Below are 27,382 nucleotides of genomic sequence, written 5' to 3' on the forward strand. Positions count from 1 at the left end.
GTTTGCTTTGTTTTAACGAGTGGTTATTTAAGTTACTGTTTCCTTCCTTCTATTTTCTCTTTTTCTACTCCCTATAAACTCTAGAGATGGTTGTGTGAGAAAATCCTTGTGCTTCTGAAATACTCATCTGGCACCAGCAACCGTGCCAGGCTGAAAGTCACTTAAATCCCCTTTCTTCCCTGATCCTCAGTTTGAACTTTACCAAATATATGCACTCAAATGTTTGAGCTGCTGCCCTGTGACTGGCTCATTAAATATTTGCATTAACAAGCAGCAACAGGTGTACCTAATAACGTGGCCAATGTGTGTGTAAATGCAAGTAGTAAACCCACACAGTGTGGTCAGAGAACAATGTGGTAAGACAGGCCACATCTGGAGTAGCTCCCCGGAGGGTAACTCGTGCTGACACTGGAGATCGGCTCACTGTGGTCAGAGTCTGAACCTGTCCTCAGAACATCTGCTGAATGTGACCGGGCCAACCATGACACACCACATTGTGAAACTGCTTGTCAAAAGCACCGCATTCTTAGCACTCACTTGTACATTCATTAAACATTTAATTCTGTCTCGTCCTTGCGTTCATATTCTCGAAGACGGTACTGCGCAAGAGACCGACATGCATACATATAATGCCACATGACCTAATCAAAATCCTTCTTAATGATTACTTTTCTTTTACCTTTAGCTTGTCTTGAACTGGGGGAGAGTCAGACACTATGTATAAAATTATGTATAAAATGATTTATTATATGTCAAATCTGCCCTAACCGCCATTCACAGCACAGTAACCTGCCCGTGCTATGCCAGCCAAAGCAATACATGCAGAGCACGTGCCCCTCCCTCTAGGTCAAACTGTTCCTTTAAGTAGTTCATACAGTTAGCGGCATGCAGCCAAGTGCACAACAGCATGTACACATTCACACCCGGCGCATGAGTCTAACTGGTACAAGTGAGACTGGCCTCGCCGTGCTCTCTGATGCAATCTTTGTTTCCAAACAAAAGACTTCAACTTTCTGTTTCACTTTAATGCTGCTGCTAACGAGTTGCAGTCTGATGACTTGATTAAAGCAAGAAACTCTTGACCTTGCTGCAGCGAAGGAGACCTGGTGGATCTGTAGTGCTGTGGGGGCCATGGTGTTTGAAGTTAACCCTGTAAGACCGAACCCATCAAAAAATAGCCAGAAAATTCAGATTTTTTGGCACCGAGATGTTTATTAACCCTTATAACAAATTCCACAAAAAATGTCCTATATCATGTTGTGTATGATATATTTTTATCATATATTTATCATACGGTATATTTTTTGTATCACATTTGATACATTGGGTGTTTTTGGCAACTTTTTGTTAACAACAATGATCATTTAAGACAAAAAAAATGAGTTTTCTCCATAATATTTTGAAATTATGGCAAGTATTGATCATGTTGATGTGATAGGGGTCTCAGAAACTCATGGGAATAACAGGGTTAAAGTTACATCAGGATAATGATAAGTCCATTATCCTCATTTTAGTGCAGGAACACATTGATAGCATTTAAGTATTTCAGTGTTTTATGAAAACCCCATATCATGGCTTTCAACTAACACCTGCATAGTCACAGCAACATTTTAGTCCTGCTCCCTGAGTTTAGTTCATTCTGAAGAAGTGAATCACTGCACGAACTCACCCACCCATCCACCCACATATACACGTACACACAACTGCAAGGAAAAAGCACACAAACACACACAAGCATATGTACATACACCTAGACTTTATTAATGATCAAATCAAAGTCTTATCTCCCTGCTCACAGCAGAAGTACCAGTGTGAACAGTGCAAACACCCACAGACATATATTATGGTCCTCTATAGCTTCTGGGAAAAGAAAGACCAAATGCGTGCGCGCTTGCTTTGGTGCCACGTGAGTTCCTGGTTAAGTAGGTCAGTCAGTAAGTCAGGAGTGGCAGGGAAGGAGTTCACAAACACGAGCTAACTCCATTACCTCACATAGTGGATTAGTGTCAACAGGCCCATCCATCTGTCTACAGCCATCTTGGCTCAAGTGACCATGAGAAGAGCAGCAGGGGTTTGTGTACCTGTCCCCCGGTTCGGCCAAGTTAAGCCACACAGATAACCTGTAAGTTGTGCACGCAAACATCCACATGAGGGAACGTGCGGTCAGCAGTGCACCGAGTCAGGCTGGTGAAGTTACACCTGTGGCAATCGATGCTGAGTTAGAGCAAACAGGCGGCTGACACAAAGCAACACATCCTGTTTGCTGTGTAGTGTGTCAAAGTATGAACCGGGAGAAAACAACAAAAAGAAGGTGGAGAAGGTGGGGGTGGGGGGGAGGGTGGCTTCCTGGTGCAATAACCTCATAAACAACCCTCCAGGAGTGTTTTGACTGCTGACTGAAACATATACAGGAAGTGTCCAATTGCAGCGTCTCTGGTAAAGCCAGCAAGAGGCTAAACGTTTTTTAATCTGTATGTAATGAGGAAGTTCTCTGGTTTAAAGTGTTTCATTACTTTCGTAACAAAACAAAGTACAACTTCATGAACACAGAAAGGGTTGTCTTTTTTCTTCTCACAGAAACACAGAGCTGACATTCAATTTCTTGGTGTGCCTATTTATAAATCCATCAGATACAGTACAGCAATTACTTTTATCTCCGTCACTTCTAAAAATATTTGTCTCTTTAGCCTCTAAACATGCCCCTACGTGTTAGCAGACACTGTCACTGTCTGCTGTGTAGAGTGTAACTGCAACTGTAAGGTTTGTGGCAATGCAAAGAGTCTGCAACATACAAGCTGTCATTCACTGTTAGTAAGACAATAAATAAGTACATGAATGAATATATGGATTGTATACACTTTAAAAGCACACCTCGTATTCTGTTATCACAATAAACTGTGATAACAGTGAGAATTTGGTGAATTTCACTGTTTTGTTGATAAAAGACCCGTTTACCTTGTCTTTCTTTTGATCTTTCTCTTCTGCAACTGAAAGTAAACTATGACTGGCATCCTGTTAGTCACTCTCATTTTTCGGGTGAATAAGATTTTCCAGTTAAGAAGACTTTGAGCCTGCGTACTTTACATTCATAATTTGTTTTGATGGTAACAGTTTCTAGTACATTGCCTGGAGTTCGAAAACTTTAAAACAATCAAGTTCCAAAAGCATCTACAGTTTCTATTTGAAGGAATAAATCTCCGAATAGTGCGTGTTAGTGCCAGAATACAAGCAGTCACATAACAAAAGAACCTTGTTTCTTCTGTGAGCATGTGGCTTCTGCCAGTGCTAGAGTTTGACGTGCATCAGTTGCATTATTTTTATTCACCAACTTTTCCTAGAATTGTAAGATCAAGACTTCTTGCTTAAATGTTCCCATGCGTTCCAACCTCTGAGGCCTAGAGCGGTTAGTTGGCATGCATTTGCCAATTTATCCAGCAAACCCCCAAGCAGCAGAGGAACTTCACCTTCAAAGTAAAAGGTGTGCCTTACCACTAAAACAACAAGTTCTGCTTTTGAAAGTAAACAATCTCCAGATGCACTTTTTATAGTTTCACTACAGCTCAGCAAGTGGTTGGCAACTGTTTGCAGACAATTTGGCATCTTCAATGCAAGAAGAGACCCCAGAAAACTGCTCACGACCAAAGTAATCATAACGAGGTTTTCAGTGCATCACTGTATACTACGGTTGGACGATTGGACAAATTTATCGACCATCGACGACAGGCTGAGCTGTTCACCGATCGTTTTTACAAGAGGGATTTATTTATTTTCCAATGAGTAAGTTTGCTTATAATGTTCGTCGAAGCTAAGAGAAGCAGTCAACGAAAAAAAACAATGGGGCTGTTTTAATGGTACCCTCTTCCAGCTGCGAACAAATGCACCCTCCTTAGAGTGCGTGATTCATTTACTCAAACTCATAACAGGTGGTGGACACGTAAATGCTCATGCAAGTTAGTTGTGTTTGAGTCCTTTGCTGGCACTATACGTCTGCACAAGCTGCACACCCCTTTGGTTAAATAATCAGGTTTATCTCTTTCATCTGGTTTAAAGCCAAAGAAATCCCAATTTGGCGACTTTGTATTTTTTTTGGCAACTAGTTCCTTCATGTTCGGACTTCTTCTGTGTTCTAAATGTGCAAATCAGTCCATGCACGATTACATTGCTCCACCATCAACAAGTCACCTGCGCAATTATATTGCCTAAAGAAACCTTTTTACTAAAAATTATTGTTTCACGTTAATTGAGAGTGAAGAAACATTTTTGGAGCTTTTGCTTTAATGGTGTAGTCGCTTTGAATGGCAGGTGGATAAAGATATAGGTGACTGTAGCCACCTGCTGTGTTTCACCTCTGCTATCATGAATCAATGAAATCCCTCCACTCTCTTTGTGCTGTTGGTGCACTCCTGAGCAATTTTAATGAAGTTATGCAACAAATGATATTGTCTGTGCTATTCAACCTTGTTACATCTGTATCTGTACCTTCCAGTCCAAATAAGGTCACTTCTGAATCCGAAAACTAAGACGGAGAAGCAAAATGCTAAAATAGTGAGCGATGGCACGCTTTTATATATACACTGATAAATCCATGACCACCATAAAGCCAGTAACAAAAACATATGCATGCCTTACAGTTGCATTTTTTCACATTATAAACTCTGATCATGCCACTTTGATGTCTTGACAATAAAATCACTTCAATTGCTGTTACATAATTTTAAGTATTTGGGGCTGAAATGAGCTTGTGTTTACCACATGTTTGGTATAAACTGCTGAAGCACTGTTGCCTGCTTCTAAAGACATTTATGCAGCATTGCATTTAGTAGCACTGCCTCTCGCCGACTGCCAAGAAAAGGTTAGGAGAACGCTTGAGGCCTCGCTGGAAGTAAAAGCAACAGCTGTGATTACAGAAGCAGATGGAATAGAAAGCGAGCGCAGTAGCGAAAAAAAACACACAAAAAGTGAGATCCCTGAGGCAGATACGCTGAAGGGGAAAGGAGGAAGTAAAGCAGGCAGAAGTGAGCTGTAAGTGCACACAGTGACAGCAAAGGAGTCAGTTTACAGTAAGGGCCTCCCTGCTCCTCCCAGCCACTCAATCCTTCCTCCTCTAATCCAAACACCTGGAGGGGGGGGGGGGGGGGAGGGCAAACAGCAGGCCCCATGTGAGTGGTTGCTCACATGCAGCCAGGACTCAACGTGTTACAGTAACACCTTTACTGGGGCCATGGCAGGCAGTTATGTAAAGCACACACACACACACCCCACACACACACATACATATATATAAACCGAGGGCATGGGAAAAGCTAGTTAGGTTAGCAGGTGGACGTGGCAGCAAATAGGACAGAGGGGATTGAAAACCATCAGCTGTTGTTTGTGTTTGCTGTCCTGCTGTTTACAGTACAATAAGCACACAAGCTGGCCACCAAAAAAACACAATGTGCCAGCAGTTTAGATTCTGGCAGGTTTTACTGGAAGTGTAATGACCAGACTGGATGAAAAATCAAAGTCTCCTCTTTGTAGTCCAGATCTACGTGATCCCAGGTATAGCTGACATGTCTGGCGCTGCGGAGCGCAGGGAGATGGGCTAACAGGGTTGAACACACACTCGTTCACACAGAGGCAGTGTCTCCATAAGGCTTCTACTTGTGGGAAAGTTCAGCTGAAATCCCCCTCAGAGAGTGTGGGTCGAGGATTTGGGCTCCACTTGTGAAGCGGTGATGACAATTAACATTTCAGCTCAAACACTTGGCTGCAGAGTGACCTTCTGCCTGAGCGCTGAGCAAATAGGGTAAATCCTAGAATAGCAGTGATAGAGCCTGAGAACTGTTTAGCATTTGGATGTATACACAGAACCCTTTTTTCATGAGTGTGTATTTTTTACACCAGCAAAATAGCTTCCAAAGTATTGTATGTGAGCAGGGTGGAAGCCGCCCCCACCTAAATTATATTTGACCTCCTCTTTTACTCCTCTTGCTCTTCTAAGAAGCCCCCTCCTGCTTCCGAAAAAACCACTGGGATTCGTGGCAAAGCCTTTTCTCTGCTCTGAGGCAACTCCTGCACTGACAAATCTTTATTAATAGCAGCAAGTGCCTGAGCCGTTAATATTCAGCCCGAGCAGGACTCTGCCATGAGTTGCAACAAAACGTGGAGAATAAAAAAAGCTCCAGCCACAAAACAGACTTCCTATTCCCGTTAAACTAACACACGTAAAGCTTGTTGTTGTTCGGGAGAAACTAGGTTATCAGCGTGCGCTTAAATCAGGGAGTGGGAATGGGAGAATGGCTGCCATTGTCTGTGAAGCAACAGGCAGAGCTGAGGGAAAGGGTGGGTTCTTCAGAAGAAGGAAAAAAAACCCGGCTCAAAGAGAGAGTGGGAGTGTAGTGGAGAAGGGTGGGGGGGACAGGACAGCACGTGAAGGCAGGGAGTGTGTTGTCTGAGAGCCATGTGCTCGAGCCAGGCGTGTGAGTGACTGGAGCTGCTCGCGTCACTGCATGACTCACACTACAGAAGGCTGCTCTTCGCACATCTCCATTCACATACACACAGATGCACACGTAGACACGGATAAATCCATCAGAAGCGCGCCCGCCTAAAAATAGACGAGACAAATAAATAACTCTTAGAAATGCACTCAAACCAGAAACTTACAGTAAACACAATAGGCCTACCCTGCCACGCCAGGCCTCAGACTTAATGAAGATGCAATGATAGGAATAAGGAAGATGCATCTTAGGAGCGGCAGGTGATGGCTCAACATATACCAGAATAAATGCAGTGAGACTCTAAGGCGTTCTGTATTACTTTCAAATAATTACACCCCCTCTTTTCTCATTTAATTTCATCACTGCTGAGTCAACACAGGCATCATTTACTCTTCTGTCCTCTTTTGTGTTTCCCCGAGTCCAAGCGTCACAGTCAGTGTGATATCACACTAGTTTTTCAGGGGGTTGTTTTCTTTTGGAGATATAACCTACTTAAATGCACACGTGTCATCTGTTCACGTTTATTTATTCATTTTACAAACCTTTGGACTTTGATAGGTCAGCTGTGCTTCAGCAGGATGTTTGCTCATGCTCAAAGCTTCCTGGAATCTGAAAGCATGTCACAAAGAAAAGAGTGTTGGAGTACCTCAGCGGTGTTATTGAGTCTGACTGAAAACAAGGTCAGATGACACTTATTTAAAATCAGTTCCACCGCTGCCACTTCTGAACTTGAATGAAGAAACAAACATGCAGCTTCAAAGCCATGTGGGGCTTATGTGCGCACAGCCAGAGCTGTGTGCTTGAGATGAGGTTACTCACACATTGGAAGCTGAAGATCTTGACACATATTGTGTAAATGTCAGTCAGTGGAAACCAAAATCACACAAAAAGCTAGAAAAAAAAGGGTTCAGGGTGGTGGTATAATTTCTTGACCCATCCATCCATCCATTCTCTTCCGCTTATCCTTATCAGGATCCCAGCTGCCATAGGACTAGAGGCAGGAGTGTACCTCCCACCAGTTTACAATCACCAGTGGACATAACCCAACTAATTGCATGTCTTCGTGGGAGAAAGCCATAGTACCCAGAGAGAAAACCCACACACATGTAGGGAGAACATGCAAACTCCACATAAAACAGGTCCAATGATTTGACTTGAACCCAGGACCGATATTTCGGATAGTTTCAGTAAACTAAAATTTGCCGACATTTGGAAGTCCTTATACTGACGCTACTGCTTATACTGAGGGGATGATTGTCATTCTCTCACTGACAAATTCAAAAACTGCAGTGAAAAAGTATCCAGGAATGCACAGGAGGAACCAACAGCACAGGACATCGGTACAGCCAATCACAATCATGCGTTGACCTGACATGTAGCTACATTTCTAGGGAAGTACACATCAGGTGTAGATGTATATGGGTAGACCATAGCTAAAGCATAAATCTCCCACTAAAGCATAAATCCACCTTAAGTGTTCAACAACCAAGTTTTGGAAAGGCTTTGGAACAGTCTCCGACTCCAGCTACATTTAGCTGATTAAAAAGCGCCTAAAACATTTTTCTTACCTCAGCCAACGAGGTTATGTTTTTGTAGCATTTGCATGCATGGGTGTCATCATTCTGAAAACTGCTTGAAAAGTTTTGAATGAATACTGATAAAACACTGTAGGGGTGTAGAGTGAGGTCACGTTAGAGATCCATTAAAATTTGGCTTACATCCACCAAGATCTTCGAGACCAATCAGTTGAAAACCGCTGAAGATGGTGATTCTTGATCACTTGCAGAAGTAGAGGTAACCCACAAACATCAGGCAAGCCTGAATCTCACATATCGTCTTACTTAGTTTAAAGACAAAGACATTTTTACACCCTTCAGAGCAGCGCGAAGAGAGATGCAACAGTATCGCTCCATAGTAGCACAGCTTCATTAAAAGTTTCTCAAAAGAGAACTTTATAACTAACCCCGCTATACAAGCTCCCAGCGTGAGACAAAGAAGCTGCACTGTGGCATCATCAGCCGTGGCGAGGAAGCGGTTAAAAATTCTGATCAGCATCCTTCGTTCATTCCAGAGGTGAGAATGGAAAACCGTGAATAACTCTCGTGGGCGTCAAAACATCTGTATATGAATTTAAACGTGCAGAGTCGCCATCAAAGTAGGGCGTCATGTTTAGCCCTTTATGCATATGCATGAGCCATGTGCACGTATGCCGTAACCAATCTGCACCCTACCAAGCGTGCCCAACAGTGCTCGGGTGCAAATTATCACACTCACTGTCACTCACATTGATACGCTGTTTGTATACACGGTGTCTGTGTGATTATTTTCTAATGCACACGTGTTAATTGCGCACGAGGGTCAGTGTGTGGACTATTCTCGACCCCCCCACCCCGCCTCCCACTTCCTCTGAGAATAAGGAACAAGGTTGTGTTTATCAACAGCGTGCAGGGCCCACACATGCAAACGAGGCTTCGAGCTGGCTTTGTTACAGCTTCTACAGCACACTGTGACATCCGCAGAGGTGCTAAAAACCACAATTGTAGCACGCTGACCTCAACAACCCATGCAGCATCATCGCACTTTATCTCAGCTTTTGAGCAGTTAAAAAAAGGAAATGCATCCCCTCTAAAGTGGGTGAGGAACCTGCCCAATGGTAGTAGTCAGCTTTTCACAGCCTCACATGTTCCCTACGAGTACAAACAAAACAGCAGTGAATTTCATAAAGATAAGGACAAGTCGTCTTTCACATGCTGCACTTCATCTTGATGCAAGAGAAGAAAAATTCGAATCACAAGCTTGGCCACCGTAAGCAAGCACTTGCTGCACTTCCCCCTTACCCACCACACAGGATGTGATATCATTACACCCTGTGCAAAGAAATGCACAAGTTACAGGGGTCACTGGATCAGTTACCTGACCGCAACAGAACCTGCTAAGTTTTATTTGCTGGTTGATTTTGTGTGTGTGTGTGTGTGTGTGTGTGTGTGTGTGTGTGTGTGTATATGTGTGTGTGTGTGTGTGTGTGTGTGTGTGTTACCATGACATGATTTTATCTAATGGCTTTCACTGGATAAAAAGAAGTTGCTTCTATGGAATGTATATGGAGTGAATCACAGATGTGGGTGCAAAAGTTAAAACATAAGTCCACAAGCCTGCAGATTTATAAGCAATGGCAAAAGAAATTAGTCTCATCGTTTTCTGACCATGCGGATGTTCATAACGTATCCACAGCGGGCCAAAAACAGGATACACACCTCAGTTTAAGAGTGTGCGTGAACATGAACTGAAACCCTCTAACTTCCTCAAACACTCCATGGTCAAGAGAGGTGAAGATCATCGGTTTTATTGACAACGACTCTGTGTCTAGTCCATCCTCATAGAACGTCTCGTGTGGCCTCTGCACAGCACCGCTCCAAAGTCAGATGAGAATTGTTCTTGATCAGTCAGAGCGAAGGCCACGGATGATGCACTATTTCCGTGGCTACATGCAGCTCACGCACCCAGCTGAGCTCACTGCCGGACATCACAGGCATGCATAATACATGAGAAAGTGTCCTGTTTCTCCTCCAGAACTGCTGACCTGTGCATCAACCTCTTACACACATACACACAGTGTGAGTAGGGTTGCCAACTCCCTGAAAAATAAATAAGGGACACCTCGTGGCCAGGGCCGGGCGACCCAGTTGTCTTCACCCTTCCCAGTGTGGTGAATTTTCTAGCTCTTTTTTTGTGTGTGAAATTATTTTTTTAACCCTTTGACTTGAATTTGATTTAAGTAGATGTGTATTCTTTGTGATATGAACACATGTGAAACAAATGATCATTTAGCCATTTATTTTTAGCTCAAAATGACAACATTAACACAATAAAACAGGTCTCCTTCTTAAACAGAAGCCTGTCATGCTTAACTTTTGAGAATATAAGTAAATCTTTCTTTAAAAGCACTCTGTCCTGCTTAACTTAAAATAATAGAAAACAATAGAAAGAAAAACATTCTTGTAACAGTGCACATTTAGTGCATTTAGTACAATCGGCTTCAGTTGAAATATTATTTCAGCTTTTCTAATGCTAATCAGCTGCTCCTGTTTGTAAACCCGCTTGTTCCCATGATTACGCATCTTAACTCATCATCATTATTCATCTATGTATTACTTTTATGTATTAGTCATCTATTTGTTGTAATCATCTATCCTTGCAGTTGTTTATTACACAAAATAAATTATATTATCACACTTCTGGCCACATAGCGCTGATATTCACTGCACATGCCCATATTAACTTTTTCCAGCCAGGTGTTTTCCTTTTCCCATTCTTCCCTTTCTCTGAGGGGAACAAACATTGCTGCTCTAATGCTGGGCTCACACTGTGCGGTTTTAGGCCCATTTTGAGCCGATTTTTGACCGATTTTGGCCTTCATCGTGCATCGTGTAGTATACGTGGGGTAACGAGAAGTGATTAACACCTCACGACCAGCTCCCGATCATCAATCGCTCGTGAGGGTCTCATCACAGCCGCTCACACTGCTCGCGCGCAAACACGTAAACGTTGGTGTAAAAGATGGAGCAGCACGGCTGTGCAGCGTGTGATCTGGACACAAGCGATGGAGGCACAACTTGTAGAACTTTGGAAAGCTCATCCGAGCCTTTTCGATGTGGCATCACAAAATTATCACGACCACAACAACCGTGAAAATAGTTGGATTTACACTGCTGCTCAATCACAGCTGCCTGATCATGTTTTTCATTAGCAATTTAGCAAAGTTGATGGTGGTGGTGTGTGTGTCTGTAAGACGGAGAGAGAGAGAGCGCGACAGATTTTCTGTTATAACCTTCATGTTATGGACGCACAGTGTGAGCACTCAGGTCGCATCAGAGCATCTGGCGGTATAGTGTGAGACCTGCATCGTGACCTACCAACTTCTAACCCCTGCGAGTCAATCGTGCAGTTTGAGCAGGAGCTGAATAACGTGACTGAAAAAATCGCACAGTGTTTGCCCAGCTTTAGGTGTACTGTCGTCCGAGACTTGCACCGCCGTGTCGGCGTTTGTTTCCCTGTTGGCCATGCTTCTTGTTGTGGTCATCTGTTGTCTTCCGGTATTTTCTCCGTAAGCGACCTTTCCTCGACCAATGAGATGAGCGGTAATCTGAATTGTCATACTCGAATTGTCATAAGTGTGCTGTCAGCTCATTGGTCACAAAGCAGGAGAGGGGCTGGGAATTATGTTTTCAAACAAAGCGTTAATTCCATTAAAAGTTATAGACTACTTTTGATTCTCACTGTATTACGGGACAAAGTGCGTCCCTTATTAGCTCAATACGGGACGTGTACTTTTGTTTCGAAATACGGGACAATTCCGTATTTTAAGGGACGGTTGGCAACCCTAAGTGTGAGGCAGGTCTCATCTAATGACTCCAGAACCCACATCCCTTTGCTGAGTGTGCATCTATTGCTGCCAAGTTCTTTGTTTGGGTAGATGGTCCACCATCCGGTGCTTATCCTGTGATCAGGTAAACCACCGAGCAGCTCCTGGGCTGAGCCCTTAGATATATTTGTATTATTTATTTATATTTAATTTTTAAAAAACAGTGTTAACCTGGCGACCCGGCCTCGGATAAAGCGGATGAAGATGGATGGATGGATGGATGTAAAGTGTATAATAAACCAACTGTCCTGATATTCAGTGTAGTGAGCCAGTGCTACAGCCGAGTGGCTACTCCACGTCAATGCAGTTTGCTCGTAAATTAACTCGCCCTTTGCTGAGCAGATAGTGCTCTGGCGCCATCTAGTGGTGAAAGCTATACCATAGTTACTGTGTAACTATTTTGGTTTTGTACGTTTACAAAAGATGTTACTGTTAGCTAGTTAACACTTGGTAACATTGGTGAGCAGCTTGACTCTTCTCCACTGAAGCTGGGAAGAGATAGATACACTTTGTTGCAGCCATATTTGTGTGGGTGGGGGAAAAATCGCAGTAACTTATTTTAACTTGTGTGTTTGAACCTTTGAAAGAAACAGGCGCGAGCAGTAACGACATTGATGTACCACGCACGAGCGCCTGCAGGGGTCAGTGACGTCAAACATTGCGGAAACCACTTCAAACTAAATAAAGTATGTAAGTATGATTAATTATCTTTTAATGCGTGGTCTATTTGCAGTTTTCTCCTCGCTCGAAGTGTTACAGGTCATACTTGCTTTTTAGATTCTGAAAATAATTTAAAAGGTAAGTCTTGGAGGAACTGATGAGTCGATCTAATAAAAAAGATGAAAATAGTGGAAAGATGCATTTTTGATTTTAGAAAGACGTCAATTAGTCTATGTCTTGTTTTAATTAGTTCTTGTTTCATTAGCAATAAATAAATAAACCTTACTGGAACACCTTTAGGTTATATTAATTTGATTTAAAGCTCACTAGCCACTTTTTCGGGTGCACCTGTCAAACTTATTGTTAACACAAATATCTAATCCGACAGCAGCTCAGAGCATTTAATTATGTAGACATGGTCACAACGGCCTGCTGAAGTTCAAACACAGCATTAAGAAAGTTACTTTGATTGTGGCATGGTTGTTGGTCCCAGATGTATTGGACAGAGTATTTCACAAACTGCTTGTCTGCTGAGACTTTCCCACACAACAACCTCTAGGGCTTGCAAAAAATCGTCCAAAAAAATGAGATATCCAGCTAGCGGCAGTTCTCTGGGTGAAAATGCTTTTTTTGATTTCAGGACAGAAACACCAGACTTTTTCAAGCTGATAGGAAAGTAATAGTAACTCAAATGACCAGTTTTAATCAAGGTATCAGAAGAGCATCACTGAATATGTAACATGTGGAACCTTGAAACAGATGGGCTGCAGCAACAGAAGACCACACTGGGTGCCACTCCTGTCAGAAACAGAAGCTTTAATTCAGGCTCATCAAAAATTGATCAACAGAAAAAGAAAGTCTGGATTTCTGCTGTGAAATTTGGCCTGAACATTAAATTTTGTATCATCAGTTCAGGCTGAACTCTTGGCACACTCAGTCCAATCTGTCAACACCACAGCTTACCATAGTTGCTGACCATGTCCATCCCTTTATGGCTGCAGTGCACCCATTTTCTGACAGCTGCTTCCAGGAGGATAACACACAGTGTCACAAAAGCTCAGATCAAACTGGTTTCTTCAACATGACAGTGAGTTGACTGTACTCAAATGGACTCCACGGTCAGCAGATCTCAATCCATTACAGCACCTTTGGGATGTTGGGGAGTTAATAATCTCTTGCTGTCTTCCACAGCATGTCTTTTGTCTCGTCTCCCTCTCCCTGAGCCTGGCTCTCCCAGAGGTTTCTTCCTGTTGAAAGGGAGTTTTTCCTTCCCATTGTTGCTAAAGTGCTCACTCATATGGGGTTGTCTGATTGTTGGGTTTTATCTAGATTATTTTAGGAGGTTTTACCTTACAATATTAACCACTTTTGACCACTAAGGTGACTTTTGTTGTGATTTGGTGCTATGTAACTACAATTGAATGTGGTGGAACAGGAGATTTGCATCCTCTGGCTACACCACATTTGGTAGAAGAAGACACTGAGAAAAATATAACTGACAAAAATGTTTAATATGAAGCTTGAGATACAGCTCTGTATTGCATATTGAATTCTGGTTTTAAAAAGCAGAGTCCCTTGTTTTTTTAACTGTAGCTCTTAGCCATTAAAAGAAAAAAGGGGGGGGGGGGGGGGGGGTTAAAGTTGAAAAGAAAAACTCTGTAGTTTTCAGAATATAATGTAGAGGATCAAGAGAACAGATCAGTGAGATGACAGAAGTTCTTAAACTTGACACATACCATGCGTGTCAACTCATAGTGCAACTAATCTTTGCAAATACTCTCTGGATCTTTAACTATATGGTCGTCATGCACTATCACAAGTTTTGCAGCAACTGACATAATTGAAATTTTTAGATATACGGTACATGAACTCCTCATTAGGCTTGAGGGAGGAGGGGGGAGAAAAAAACAAAAAACAAAAAAAAAAAACCACACAACAGGCCATTTATGCACCGGGCAAATGCAGTCTTCAAACGAAAGAAACAATTTGTTCAAGTATTTTAAAAAAAACAAACAAAAAACAGAAACAATTACAGTTAAAATATTCTCCGTATTCATCAAAAATGAGGAAATTAAATTATGTACAAGCATTTTCTTTCGAAATGCAAAGTATTTTGGGCTGAGACGACCCAACAGTCAAAAATATGTTACATGAAAGTGCAGTCAGAGTGAATCACAAAGGAGACACTGTAACAATAAATAGATCAAAAAAAAGAAGTTTAGCAAGCCAACTTCACTTAGCCAAAGCGCTAACACTGAAAGCTAATCAATTCATAGAATCACAGTTAACCCCCCCAGCACTCAGCAGCAGTTTCCACATGTACATCCCCTCCAGTCCATCAAAAATATCTGCTGCCTCTGTTACCCAATCTTAAGAATGTAATCCTTCCAGTCGGAGCTGCCACTTGCACACAGCGAGTATCACAGCAACACCGGAGGAGCAATTTCTGAAATTCCCAGGGTACGCACTGATCCCTGATGATAACGGCCCCGCCCACTTCTCACACGGCACTGGCGTGCCAACACTTCAGTGCACTGAGCCATGTCAGAGCTGACAGCCTGCTGCAGGGCCCCAGGACTTCACCGCCTTTACGCAGCAACTGACCTCGATTCCCTTTTTAAGGCGCCAGTTATTAACAGCACCCAGTTGTGCAGGGGAATAGCCAGTCAATGCTCAGTGTTCACATATAGATAGGCCACTGAAGCCAGCACGTGTTGCTCAAGAGAGGAAGGCATTATTCTGTGCATCTTTGGGTCAAGGCATTTATTGGAAGTGACATTTTTGGAGGCAAAGAAATGGGTCTTTCTCTCCCCTTCTCACACGTCCTATGTGGGGAGTCTTCTAGTCCTATTTTAAGCCCTTTCAGCAGCCAAAGAGGACTGAAACAGAGCATGCATCTTCCTCAAGAAGCCTCTAAAAATAAAGGCCATTATGCAGAAGCACAGCAGAGCTCAGTTCATTTTGCAGTCAGAGAATTTGCACGTTAAAGTTTCTACTTTGTGAATCGTCCGAGACTAGCGGTTGCTCTCAGTGGTTTCTTCTGGCTTTTGTGCTTGTGGCGCAGAACAAAGTCAAAGTTGGCTGTTGTAGACATAGCATAGAAGACGTTTGCCTTGTCTGGTATGAGAAACTCTGGAAAGATGAAGAGAAACAACAACAACAAAATCACTGTCAGAAGAGCATTTTCCTTCCTGTCACCAGTTAAGCAATTTTTTTTATAAAGGAGTTCTCTTCTGACCTTTGCTCTGAGAGATGACCTGTGTCAGGGTGAAGTCCTGCCAGGTCATGTGCTCAAGGTGATGTTTCTCCAATGCCCTCTGGATCACCTGTGCAGTTTTGTCCTGGCTGGTCAGCTATGAAAAACAAAGAATAACGAGTGCTGTTACACATAAACACACACACAATAGTGAAGACGGAAGTTCATGGGCCACTGCGTTTAAGGAGCATTACCTCTTTGGCTCATATTACACATTCAAAGAGCACTGCAATAGCAATAGAAGCATTCTGAGCCTTAAGGTGTAGCCCTGTCCCACTCACAACTGTGACCTTCACAGAAAAGCTTATTTTCAGCAGTTGGAACAAAGTTTCTCCGCCCTCAAATCTGAATTTACCGTTACCATAAAAGTCTGACTTTGTGACAAATGATGAGAAGGATCAGTTCTCCTGATCACATCCACTGAGAATGAACTACTCGCTGTAGCACTTGTTTTAAGGATATAACTGAAGCTGGTTTCACTTCTAAAGGTTACCTCTACTTTTGCAGATATGAACGATATAAGGCAAATTATTTGAATCGTAGGTATTCACACTCCACCCCAAGATAGAAAAGCAGTAACAGGTGAAGTAAACACAAAAGGCCAATCATATGTTCTGATAGTCGTTATGGTCGAACTGAATGAAGATTTGAATAAAGGGGCAGATTTGCTAAGTGGGGCAAATTATTGTGCTGCTGCAGTTCAAAGTTGTATAATTTGTATACAAAGACCCAGCCAGCTCACTTCATTCTACCAAGGGAGGGTAAAATATCAGTAGACCCAATGAGGGAAAGCGACACAGGCCTACTAACTAAAATAATACAGTGTAAGTTCAGGTTTTATGCATGCGTTGCCTTGCACTGAAAACAGAAAGGCGATTCAAGTTGATGAGGAGGCTGAAGGAGTGTTTTTCTTATAAAGGGATAACTTCTGATAGAAATCGTTGGGTGCTACGCATGAGATCCTGAGAAGTGAGACTCAGGTGGAGTCCAGGATTTATTCAGAGGACAGCTGCATGGTTACAAAATATTCCACCAGTATGTCCTGTACGATGTGTAGAACAGTAAATATCATTTACTTTTTGTTTACAGATGACTAAGTGTAATTAGAGATCTTTAAAAAAAACAAGCAAGAAAATAAACAAACTGTCAAATTCTCCAGTTACTGAACATCATACATCACAACGCGAGGATGAACTCACCAGGATACTTTTGTACATGTTGCCATTGTTGTGGCCCAGATCCACGCTCACCCTGATGATGCAAGAGTCATCCACCTGACGGTTGTACACGGGCAGTGAGGTCATAGACACCGAGCGCTTGTGGTGGGCTGCTTGAGGCTTCGGCCGTGCCCCCCCACAGGGCGAGGCTGCAGAGCTGAGGTCTGCTTGGCAGTCAGGGGAGTCTGCAGACGAAGCAGCTGAGATGCTGGGAGAGGACGAGGAAGAGGAGGACGAGGACAAAGAGAAGGACTCGGATACGTTGTTGTAAGAGCTGTGAAAGGACTGCAGAGGACAGAAGATGGGGGACAGAAATGAGAGAAAGAAGACTGCTGAGTATTATTGTGTCAGAGTATTTGAAGCCTTTCACAAGTGTCTGGTCTGCAGGGGAAAGCTAGGCTATTGAACCATGGTGAAGCAGAGGACTGTAGCCCATTAAACACTACTCCAGCTCAGCTAAGCACCTCCTCGATACAAACTCCACTTGTGGAGAGCTCACGCTAGTTTCGATTGCCCTTTTGTGAAGTAGAGATTATGTAACTTTTTCAGTTTTTAAAAAGACATTCAGTGCATTTTACTTCTGAAAGCTAATCAATTCATAGAATCACTTTATAACAAAAACACTTCCCATGTTTCAGAGGTTTGTCTGACTGCTTTAAAAAGAGTAATTGTTTGTACAGTGCAAACAGTGACTTATTCTAAAACCGAGAGACCCAGTCTGAAGGCACAGCGTGACAAAGCTTTCAACAAAAGGCTCCACTGTTAATGCAGCCAATGACAAAGGATGGACACAAAACATTCGGGGAAACGATTGCAATGATGCACGCAGCTAAACACGGCCGTTTACCTGCAGCTTGATGGAACAGTTTGGGTTTGGGGAGGACAGATCTTCCATCTCAGACCCACTGGATCCAGAAGATGAAAGACTGATCTGGTCAGCAGGCGGTTTCTTAGTGCCGTCACTCGCCATCTTGAGACTGAAGACAGAATGAGCTTTCATTAGAAATGCCACACCCGCACCATTCAAGTTACTTGAACAATGTAGTTTAATACCAGAGTATACACATCACACGATTCACTTCCATTTTACTGCATACCACAAGTTGTAATCTAAACATCTCATTGTTCTTATAGTGAGGTAAAACATGTAATGTGAACCAACAGTGGCTTTACTCTAAGTTTTGCGTGCAGCTCTTTGTGCTTAGTATAATGTGCATGTTTGAATATGCAAACTGGACTATAGCATGAGACTCACAAGGAGAGTTTCATCGAGAGTGTGCGCTGGCTCCATGGAGGTGGCGAACACAAGTCCACAGGAGGCTCCAGGCGTCTCGACAGCTCGTAGCTGTAATAAGAAGATGTTACTGAGCACCAGGGTACCTGACATCTTACTGACATATCACTTCATTCCAAACTCAAAAAATTAAACTCAGAAAAAGAACTCGAAAAAAAGCACAGGCAGACTTTCAGACTTTCTGAAAGGTGCTAGCGAACATTCCCCCATTCTCAATTCTCAGTTTGCACATCCTCTCCTCCGCATGTTAGTCAGCGCCAGAGTTTGGTGCACAGAAGGTGAGGAAGACACAAGAGGGGGGAGTCGAGGCATTTTACAAAGTCAGACATCTTTGACTGAAGCAATCTCAGGTAAATAGGACATTTGACACAGCTGCATCATGTCTAGGGTGAGTTACCAATTTACAACATGACACAATGAGACAAAGCCATCATGCATATTTTAAATGTCAGACACACATAAGTAATGAAGGGCAGCAGGTTTGGCAACACTGATTATTTATATAATCAGTGTTGCCAAATACATATATATATTATATTTTTTTTATATATAAAAAGAGTGGAGAGTACTCTTAGAGTGTGGCTAGAAACACCCCTGCCATTTCACATCAGCTACAAGAATAAGCGTGTTTATTTAAAAAAATAATAAAAAAAAAAAAACCTCCTATAACACCTCGGGTTCATTCCAATAATCCAATCCAATAATTAGCTTATGAATACAAAAGGATTTGTTCTTCTACCACCAAAAAGTCAGTGGAAACATTATCAAATGATCCTTTGAGTAGAGTAATATCAAAGGAAAGCAGCTTTATTCATCCAAATGGAGATTTAACAATCACATGACAGTATTATGTACATTATGTCTTCTCTGATGGCCTTCCTTTCATGTCCATGTTAAAATCAGGGTGTTTCAGCTCACCTCTCCTGATCAGTGAGCAGCTTGTGTCTCTGCAGCCAGGCAGCAATGCGGGGCTGGTGTCCGAGACTGTATTGGGAACAGGAAGCCTGCAGCAGACGGATCTGTGACAGAACATCAAATTCCTGTAGGCAAGGAGAGGCATGTTGATGAATAAACAGATAAACCAGGCTGACAGTTGCTTCCGCATAGTGACACAACAACGAGATTCTTTATGGTTACACAGCTTTTGTGTTTTAATCACAGTCTGTGCAAATCTTAAAGAAAAAAAAAAGCTTTCAGCCTGACACTTACTAAGGTGTAGGAATGTAAATGTTCAAACTCAGTTAACAAAGAGCTGACGGTCTTATATGCACAACTATGCCTTCCCCCTCTCCCCCCTCCCAGCAGTCAAAAACAAAGCCAAACAAAAACAAGGAGTGACAATAAAAAACACTTACTCTCCTCCTCTTCTCAAAGTTTATAAGTCCACCCTGTAAAAACAGTACACTGTTAGTATTTCATTTATTATATTGTAATTGCAAAGTGACACAATAGCAGCACTAAATTAAATGATACACCCTTATGTTTTTCCAGTTTAGTTATCAGGGGTGATTTATGCACTGAAAACGGAGTTCTCCATGATAAAAGTAGTTTCCCAGGCCAAGATGATAACACCAAAACACAGTAACTGGGAAACCGAAATGGCTGAATGAGCCAAAAAGTCTCTCAGTTACTACTAGAACCAAGTTTATTTATCTGTATATAAATGGGCAAAATGGAGTTTTCCTGAGGCTGAAGTTTATATGTTTATAATCTCCCATGAAGAGCATCTGATGGCAGCGCATACATCATTTAATCAGGTTTCAAAGTATATAGTGTTGCATACATACTGAGTGTATCCAACACATTGTGAACACTTTGAACCCTTAAGTCTATGAAATAATATCCAGAGGACGTGTTAGACAAAAGTACCTCCACAGTGTCTGGCAGAGCAGTGTCCAGCATGGTGAGGACGGTCAGATACGTGCCGAGGTATGGAACCGCTCCACTTGATGTACTCTGCAGGCAGACGACACGTAAGCACACAGCTAATAGGGAAACAGTTATATTTTCTTGTGCCAATATAGCTGGTCTTTTATTGCTTTATTGTGGCTAATGGGTTAAAATTTACAACATTCAGACAAGACAGGACCTGTTAGCAGCACTGTGAGGTCTTATTACAACCCAGGAGAATGTGCATATGACTCATACAAGACCCCAGCCAGGTCTATTATTACTGTCCTATAATCCTGGTGATCTGAGGCCATTTGAAACTTGCTCAGCACTGAGTGGAGCTAAACATAGTTTGGGGCTTGTGCCATGATAGATAGATACTCCACCCACACTCAGGGAAATCAGCTCTCTTGTGCCTTGCTGAAATGTAGGACAGGGATTTTTTGCATGAATCCCTTTTCAAAAGCTGAAAACAAATTCTGCATCACATGAAAAGAGAGTCCTAGGATGACGTTGTAGTATCAGCTTACGTCAAATTCAGCCATAAATGACACTGGTTGCATCGCATGTTGTCAGAACCCTGTCACCCCCCCACCCCCACCCCACCCTGAAGAATGGCTTACCATCTGTCTGGAGAGTGGACACCGTTTCAATATCCTTGGAGAAACGTTATCAGGCGTGGGACCTCCATCCTGTCACAGAGTCAGACAAAGCTATATTCAGTTCAGTGTTATTTGGATCATTTCCCCTCCCGTCTGTGTGCTCTTAGTGTTCAGTATATGTATGTAAAGCAGCATGTAAAAGATGCCGGCCCGTGTGCCAGCTTATGAAACAGTACAGCCTCTACTTGTTTCTTTGGTGCAATATTAGACTTTATTACACATTAACTCAGATATCCTGTTTAACAGTTAGCTTTCAAAGGAAGAGAGGCTTGCAAGCTTCACGACTCTCAAAACAGACTCAAGCTCCCTATAAGAGGGAGTGACTGTTTTTACATCAATAAAAAACACTGGCTGAATAAAACACTGAAAAGTGGAGGGGGAGGTCATTTTTCACTGAATAAAGCATGTTATTGTGAAGCTGCGGTTGCTATGTACAGAAAGTTTTGGTGATCTAATCCATTTCTCTATTGAACACTTCTACAGTAGCCAGACACAAGATACGGCTGACACAGTTGCCGCAAGGAGACAAAACTTAAAAGAAGAGAAATTGAAAACATTGTGTTCTAGTTTGCCATCGAAACACCGGTAAACATTTCTGTACATATGAACTCAAAAATTAAACTCTCTTAAGAGTGAAAAAACAAAAAAACAAAAACAAACATGAAACAGGAAAACAATCACCTCCAAACTAATATTCTCCAAACTTTAAGCATGTGAAACAATCTTTGTAGCTTTTAAAACTTCAGATTCTGTTGTAATTTTAGCATTAATGTAAATTTACAATGTAAACAATTCAAGAGAAAACTAATCTCAGTGATTTCAATTAACCTCAAATCATCTCAATTGACTGCTGAGAGAAAATTATGCACAGCTGCTCGGGCTGACTTCTCTGCACTGGTAAACATTAACCTTAGATCTGCACAGAGTTCAAGAATCAACCCTATGCATTCACTGTGGAAATTTATAGGTGAAGAATTTAAATGTTTAGACTTTACAACATTAAAAACAATGATAATGAACCAGGAAACAGAAATTCCAATCAAATGTTTACCACTATCTCTGCATAGCTCTGAGCACCTGCGGGTTTATTTTGCCTGTTCATTACCACGTTTCCCAGTAATGCCTTGTGAGTATCAAGGTTTCAGAATAGTATCAGAATCAAACCTTGCTCTAAGGAAATTTACACACCTGGTGTCAAATGATGCACCACTCAAACATGTAAACTTCTCATCAAGCAGCAGGTAAAATTTATGTTCTACTTCCTTCCCTGTCCCCTCTCTCCAAACTGCTCAGAGCAGATGGCTGCTCCTCCCAGAGCCTGGTTCTACCAGAGGCCTTTTCCTGTGAAAAGGGAGTTCTTCCTGCCCGCTGACGCCAGGTGTTGGTTATAAGGGATCATTGGTATTCCCCCCTCAATGTATTGTATTATAGGTCATTTACCCTGAAGTAAGCTTTCAACATGGCACAAGTCTAAATGGACGAGTACAAGTGCAAACACTAAAGCATATGTAAGAAGTTTCAGTCTCACCTCCATCAGGAACTCTCTGTTGGTCAGAACACAATTCTCATCAGGGAAGGTCGCACAGAGGTTATCAAACGCAGCCACGTTATCTCTGCAAAGACAATGATAAAGAGCCACAGCCATCAGATATTTTAATTATTAACAATTATACTGGATGGCAGGAGTTAAAACTTGACATATTACTGCCTGTTTACACCATTAAAGGAAAACCACAAAAAGTTGTGTCTCACTCATCTTTGAACTTAGAATTTGCTTACTGCAGCGTTTCATGACCGACCTATAATATGGGTCACAGCCCAGCATTTGCTGACCTGCTCCATAAATTGACCTTAATGAGGGTTCAAACCGCTCGTTAAATGATGATTATGTAGCAAACTACACAAACAGCAAAAGCAAAAGTGGCCTTTGAACCTGCAGTTATCCAACCATACCTGCTGACAGCCGCCCAGGTCTTCCTCAGCCTGTAAACGGCATTGGACTGCAGTGCCGACAGGATCGCCTTGAGAGAAGAGAAGTTCTTCAAGCGACGACACTCCTGTAGAATAAACTTGTACTCAGTGGATGCACATCATTTAAAAATAACCCATTAGTACTTCTTGTGTTGTGACTTAGAACCAATATTAGCATCCAGACGCCTAAAAGATGCAACACAACCACAGCATTTCAACTGACCTGCGCTACTTTGATCCACTTCTCTATGATGCAAGCCCTTTGCGCTGGCGAGGTGGGAGCTAGAGGGGAGGAAGTGGGACTGCCATCTGTAGGCTGGCAGAGCAGCGACCCCATGACCTGGTTGGTGACTGCATTGAACTGTGCAATGGTTGCTCGGATGGTGGGCGACATGTTTTCCTTCTTGTCTCGCTGGGACCATACACAGCCCAGACACTGGTATGGGACCACTTTGGCAAAGAGAGCCTGGAACATCAAGAAAACCAAATCAGGCTCTGATCATTATAATACAACATGGGGGGAAATGGTGTAAAGTTCTCCTCTAACATACAGAGTCCACTTGAGTGAGCTGTTCAGCAATGGCTGCAGCAGAAAAATCCATGATGCCACCTTGATCCTGAGAGTTTTCACTGCCTGAATCTTCATCACCAGACCCCAGATCATCTTGCTCAAGATCTGCAGAAGCAGAACTGCCACTTGATGCCACTTCTGAAAGAGCCAGCATCAGCAATAATCATAAAAGTGCAATCAGGCCTCGAAGTAAAGTTATGAAACAACTTGTTGTGCGTGGCCATAATTGCTGGGTCATGCTACGCAGCGAAGGATCACCTTCTTTCTGGAATGTCCTGAGCAGCTCCTCAGCTTGCCCGGCGAGTGAGCAAAAGTTGGGCTGGCTGCGCATGCTGTCATGCACCGCAGAGCTGATCCTCAGGTGATCCAAGAGCAACCGAAGCGCCGGGTGTAGGGGAGGGTCCCTGACGTCCTCGCTGTACTCATCCAACCACGTCTGGACAAAGGCCAACAGAGGGCTGGAGAAGGCAGGAGAAACGCCGTTACATTTTTAAATGACACATTAAGCCAAGGAGACACAGCAGAAACATAATAGAGACACGCTTCATATACACTTTACCTACCTCCGGTAACATTTGCCATTATCCAGATCTGACAAAACACTGTCTCTGGATATAAAAAACATAAACAAAAATTCATTTGTTATTGTTTTGTTTGCATATTATAAATACTTAAACCTGCTGCTAACCACAGTCTAAAACCTTTCTGTGCATAATAGCTGTTGTTGTAAGCCTCTGGCTAATGAGCACCTGCAAGCTACTGATTATTACATCAAAGCTGGCTGAAGGCCACTGCTTCATCAGGTGGAAACAACAGAAGAAAAGATACTCAAGCAACACAACAGCCAACTTTGCATGTACAACAAGCATCGGTACCTCTGAAAGAGTAGCTCTATGAGCTTCGTGGGGCTGGTGAAGGTTCTGTACGTGGAGAGGAAGATCCTGCTGTAGTCCTGTTCCTGGCAGCCAAAGTCGAGGAGGTGATTTACAAGCAGGTCCAGGGTGGCGGCCTTCAGTCGTCGTACCTTGCAGGTTCGGTACTGCACGAAACCAGAGCATGGGCTCCCCTCAGTAGCGTTTGCGGAGGACGGGACGGGCTCTCGACGCAGGGTGACCCCGTAAACGGCGCCGTCTTCCGTCTCTTCGCCCCACTCCTGCACTGGGTTCTGGGAACAAAGGCAGCGATCATCAGAGCTGAAAACATGCACAGACACACACACTGTATATACCGAAGAATGTTTCAGGTCACAACATTAGTGTCAGAGGTTGACACACAAAAAGGTAAAAATAGCAAGCCCTCACACCCAAACACACAGATGATCCTGCAGAAAAACGAGCACTACAAAAAGCCACACTGATCCCACATGAACCACAGCAACTACATAATATTTGTTTATAGTCATAACCAAGTCTACTATCGGTGCGCAAACAAGCTGTGCTAGCTTGAGAAAATACTTAGTACTCATTTTCACAACGCAGAAAGCTAGAATTTCCTAGAATTTTGTAGGTACACACAAATGTTTTTGGACAAATAGACCTTTTAGATCATAAGTTATCACATCAAATATTACATCAAAGCAAAATTCTCACTGAGCACAAAGTTGCCATCACAGTGAGCAATCAAGAAAATAATAAAATGGTGCACTGGAGGACTATAGTTGGTTAGTGCCAAGAGCAGGTGTCATGTTTTTAGTGAAACATACTGGTTTATCATTACATAAAGTTCAAACAAGACACCTGAAACTCAGTGCACTTAAGAAAGGGAAATGGAGGTTTAAAAAAAAAAAAAAAAAAAAAAAAACTTGAATAGTCAGCACTTTTTTAAATATTATCATTGCAGCAGAGAGTAGCTGCATCATAATCTGCAAAGGTTGTTTGAAGGGAACCGAAAACATCTTTTTTTCTTTCTTTTTTTTTTAAAAAAACACTCAAGACTGAAAATCAGCTGCAATATGAGGACAACTGTCAAATGTCACCAGTAACAACACTGAACGGTTTCTCATCCATTTCTATGTCTACTTAATCTTGTCATCTCGTAAGTAAATAATGCTTCAGCTGAGGCTGAGATATCCTGAATTTAGGACATATAAGCTCAAATAAATAAATAAAAAGTTTCTTGATGTTGAAACCAAAGACATGTTGCTTTCACATTCTGAGAAAACTTTACACATTAACTCTGTACTGCACCTCTAGATGCTCATAGCCAGTGCCAAGCAATCTGGGTCACACGAAATTTGTTACTACTGTACACAGCTGAACAAGACTGAAAGCTCAGTACTGAAAACAGCGTCCCATAAGCTCAGTCCATATATGATATATGAGGTGGGCTTTGCACAGACACAAAGCTGATAAAAGTAACAGACTGTTAAAAGGCTCCGGACATCTCATTTAAACTGGTGGGAGGTCTTGCATGCTTTTTAGTCAATCATTTTTAAAAAGTCATTTTGCAGTGGCAAACGTTCAGCCTCCATGTCTGCTAACCAGTAACACTCCAGCCCCATTGTCCTTCATACTAACTGGAATCAGAGCAGCACAAATGGAAAACTGTTTTCCACTCACAGTGTCCCCAGTGTGCTGGCGGTACTAAGCACTGCCAAATCCATCTCACAGTGAGAAAGCATAGATATTTATTATCTGACTCTGAGTGCAGCCGATCACTGAGGTTAACAAGCTGCTTTGGGGTTCAATGATGGAGCTCATCCAGAGGACCCAACGAGACATAACCAGGGAAGCAAACATGTTGTCACACTTGAAATTCTGTAGGCCTAACGATACGTTTGAGTCACAGAAGCATGTGTAGGCATGAAAATGACGACTGCTATTCAAGTTGCACTTTTTTCCCCAAGCGAGCACTGCAGCTGGCACCGTGACAGCGTTCAAATAGTACAAAATCAGCTTTTACCACCATAGCCCCTTTACTTGACAGGAGTGGGATTATTATGATAGATGGGAACACCTTTAAAACACATTCTGGAGGTCTTTAAACGTTTTAAAAAGCAATGCTATTCAAATGTAACGCCTGGGAGGAGGAAGCAGAGTTCGTGCAGCTTCACAGACGAGCCTGTGACAGCCCACAGCCACCTCCAGCACATGTCTGATGACTTACCATTGTTATCTCCCATTTTCCCATTTCGCCTGGTCGCTCAAGGAGCGCTGAGTTTCATCTCAACAGGTCCTGAACCTAAAATGAACTTCCAGCCTTCCCGAAGAGTAGGGTCAGGGCTTCATCTTCGTGTGATAACTTATTCCTATGCTTTGTGTGTGTGTGTGTGTGTGTGTGTGTGTGTGTGTGTGTGTGTGTGTGTGTGTGTGTTTTTTTCCTCCAATAATTTCGTCTCGAACTACATTCGCACGCCTTTTACAATTAGCGGTAAATCCCGACTTTCAGCGGACCGTCTTCGTTACATTTGATGCCGATATACAAACGCGTAGGGTGGTTTCCATATATTTAAACCAACGCGGACGGCATCTTGACCCGCAGTAGTCCTCTAACACCCTCTGCGGACTCTCCTCGTCGACAGTCTCCCTGACTAACCGAACCTCCTCGGCTTTATAAACAGCAGGCGACTCCTGGAGCCGAGTGAGTGCTGAGGTGTGTCTGTGAGCGGAGGGGGCGCATTGGACTCCGCCTTACTTTTCTCCTTTAAGGACAGGTGCCTGCTTGCATGTGTTTGTTAAGAGTTAAATAAAACATAGATACAGTGTTTATGGCTATAAACACATTTTTGTTTATTTGGGGTTAAGAAAAACACACTAATTCTGTGGGACTATTTTTTGCAAAACGCAAGTTGACGAGAAGCTGTAGCTAACTAGCTATGCTACCAGCTTGCCACAGTTATCCGTTTTAGAGAGCACGGACTGCTAAAGTGAGTCTATCTGGTTTTTACATGTAAATAAATAAATATAGCCAAAATGGTTTCAGGACGTTTTCCACACATACTGCAACCAGTAACATGTA

The 27,382-nt window shown here is 42.6% G+C and overlaps 1 protein-coding gene across 1 annotated transcript; it reads right to left on the reverse strand.

Moving 5' to 3' along the window:
* Positions 1–14,075: 14,075 nt before the first annotated feature.
* rgl3b (ral guanine nucleotide dissociation stimulator-like 3b) lies at positions 14,076–26,986 on the reverse strand. Its single transcript, XM_085403151.1, has 17 exons — positions 26,531–26,986; positions 24,301–24,590; positions 23,989–24,033; positions 23,684–23,883; positions 23,406–23,563; positions 23,078–23,320; positions 22,837–22,940; positions 22,412–22,496; positions 20,845–20,913; positions 20,201–20,287; positions 19,687–19,719; positions 19,250–19,371; positions 18,293–18,382; positions 17,885–18,014; positions 17,020–17,322; positions 15,803–15,917; positions 14,076–15,696 (listed from the first exon to the last, which is right to left on the reverse strand). The coding sequence occupies exons 1-17, from the start codon at positions 26,552–26,554 to the stop codon at positions 15,557–15,559; spliced, it is 2,238 nt and encodes a 745-aa protein (XP_085259277.1). The 5' UTR covers positions 26,555–26,986; the 3' UTR covers positions 14,076–15,556.
* Positions 26,987–27,382: the final 396 nt, after the last annotated feature.

The sequence above is a fragment of the Rhamphochromis longiceps genome, linkage group LG4 (genome assembly GCF_057381845.1).
Source record: "Rhamphochromis longiceps isolate RC_006_pf linkage group LG4, R_longiceps_female_GT1.1, whole genome shotgun sequence".
In the NCBI taxonomy this organism is placed as follows: domain Eukaryota; kingdom Metazoa; phylum Chordata; class Actinopteri; order Cichliformes; family Cichlidae; genus Rhamphochromis; species Rhamphochromis longiceps.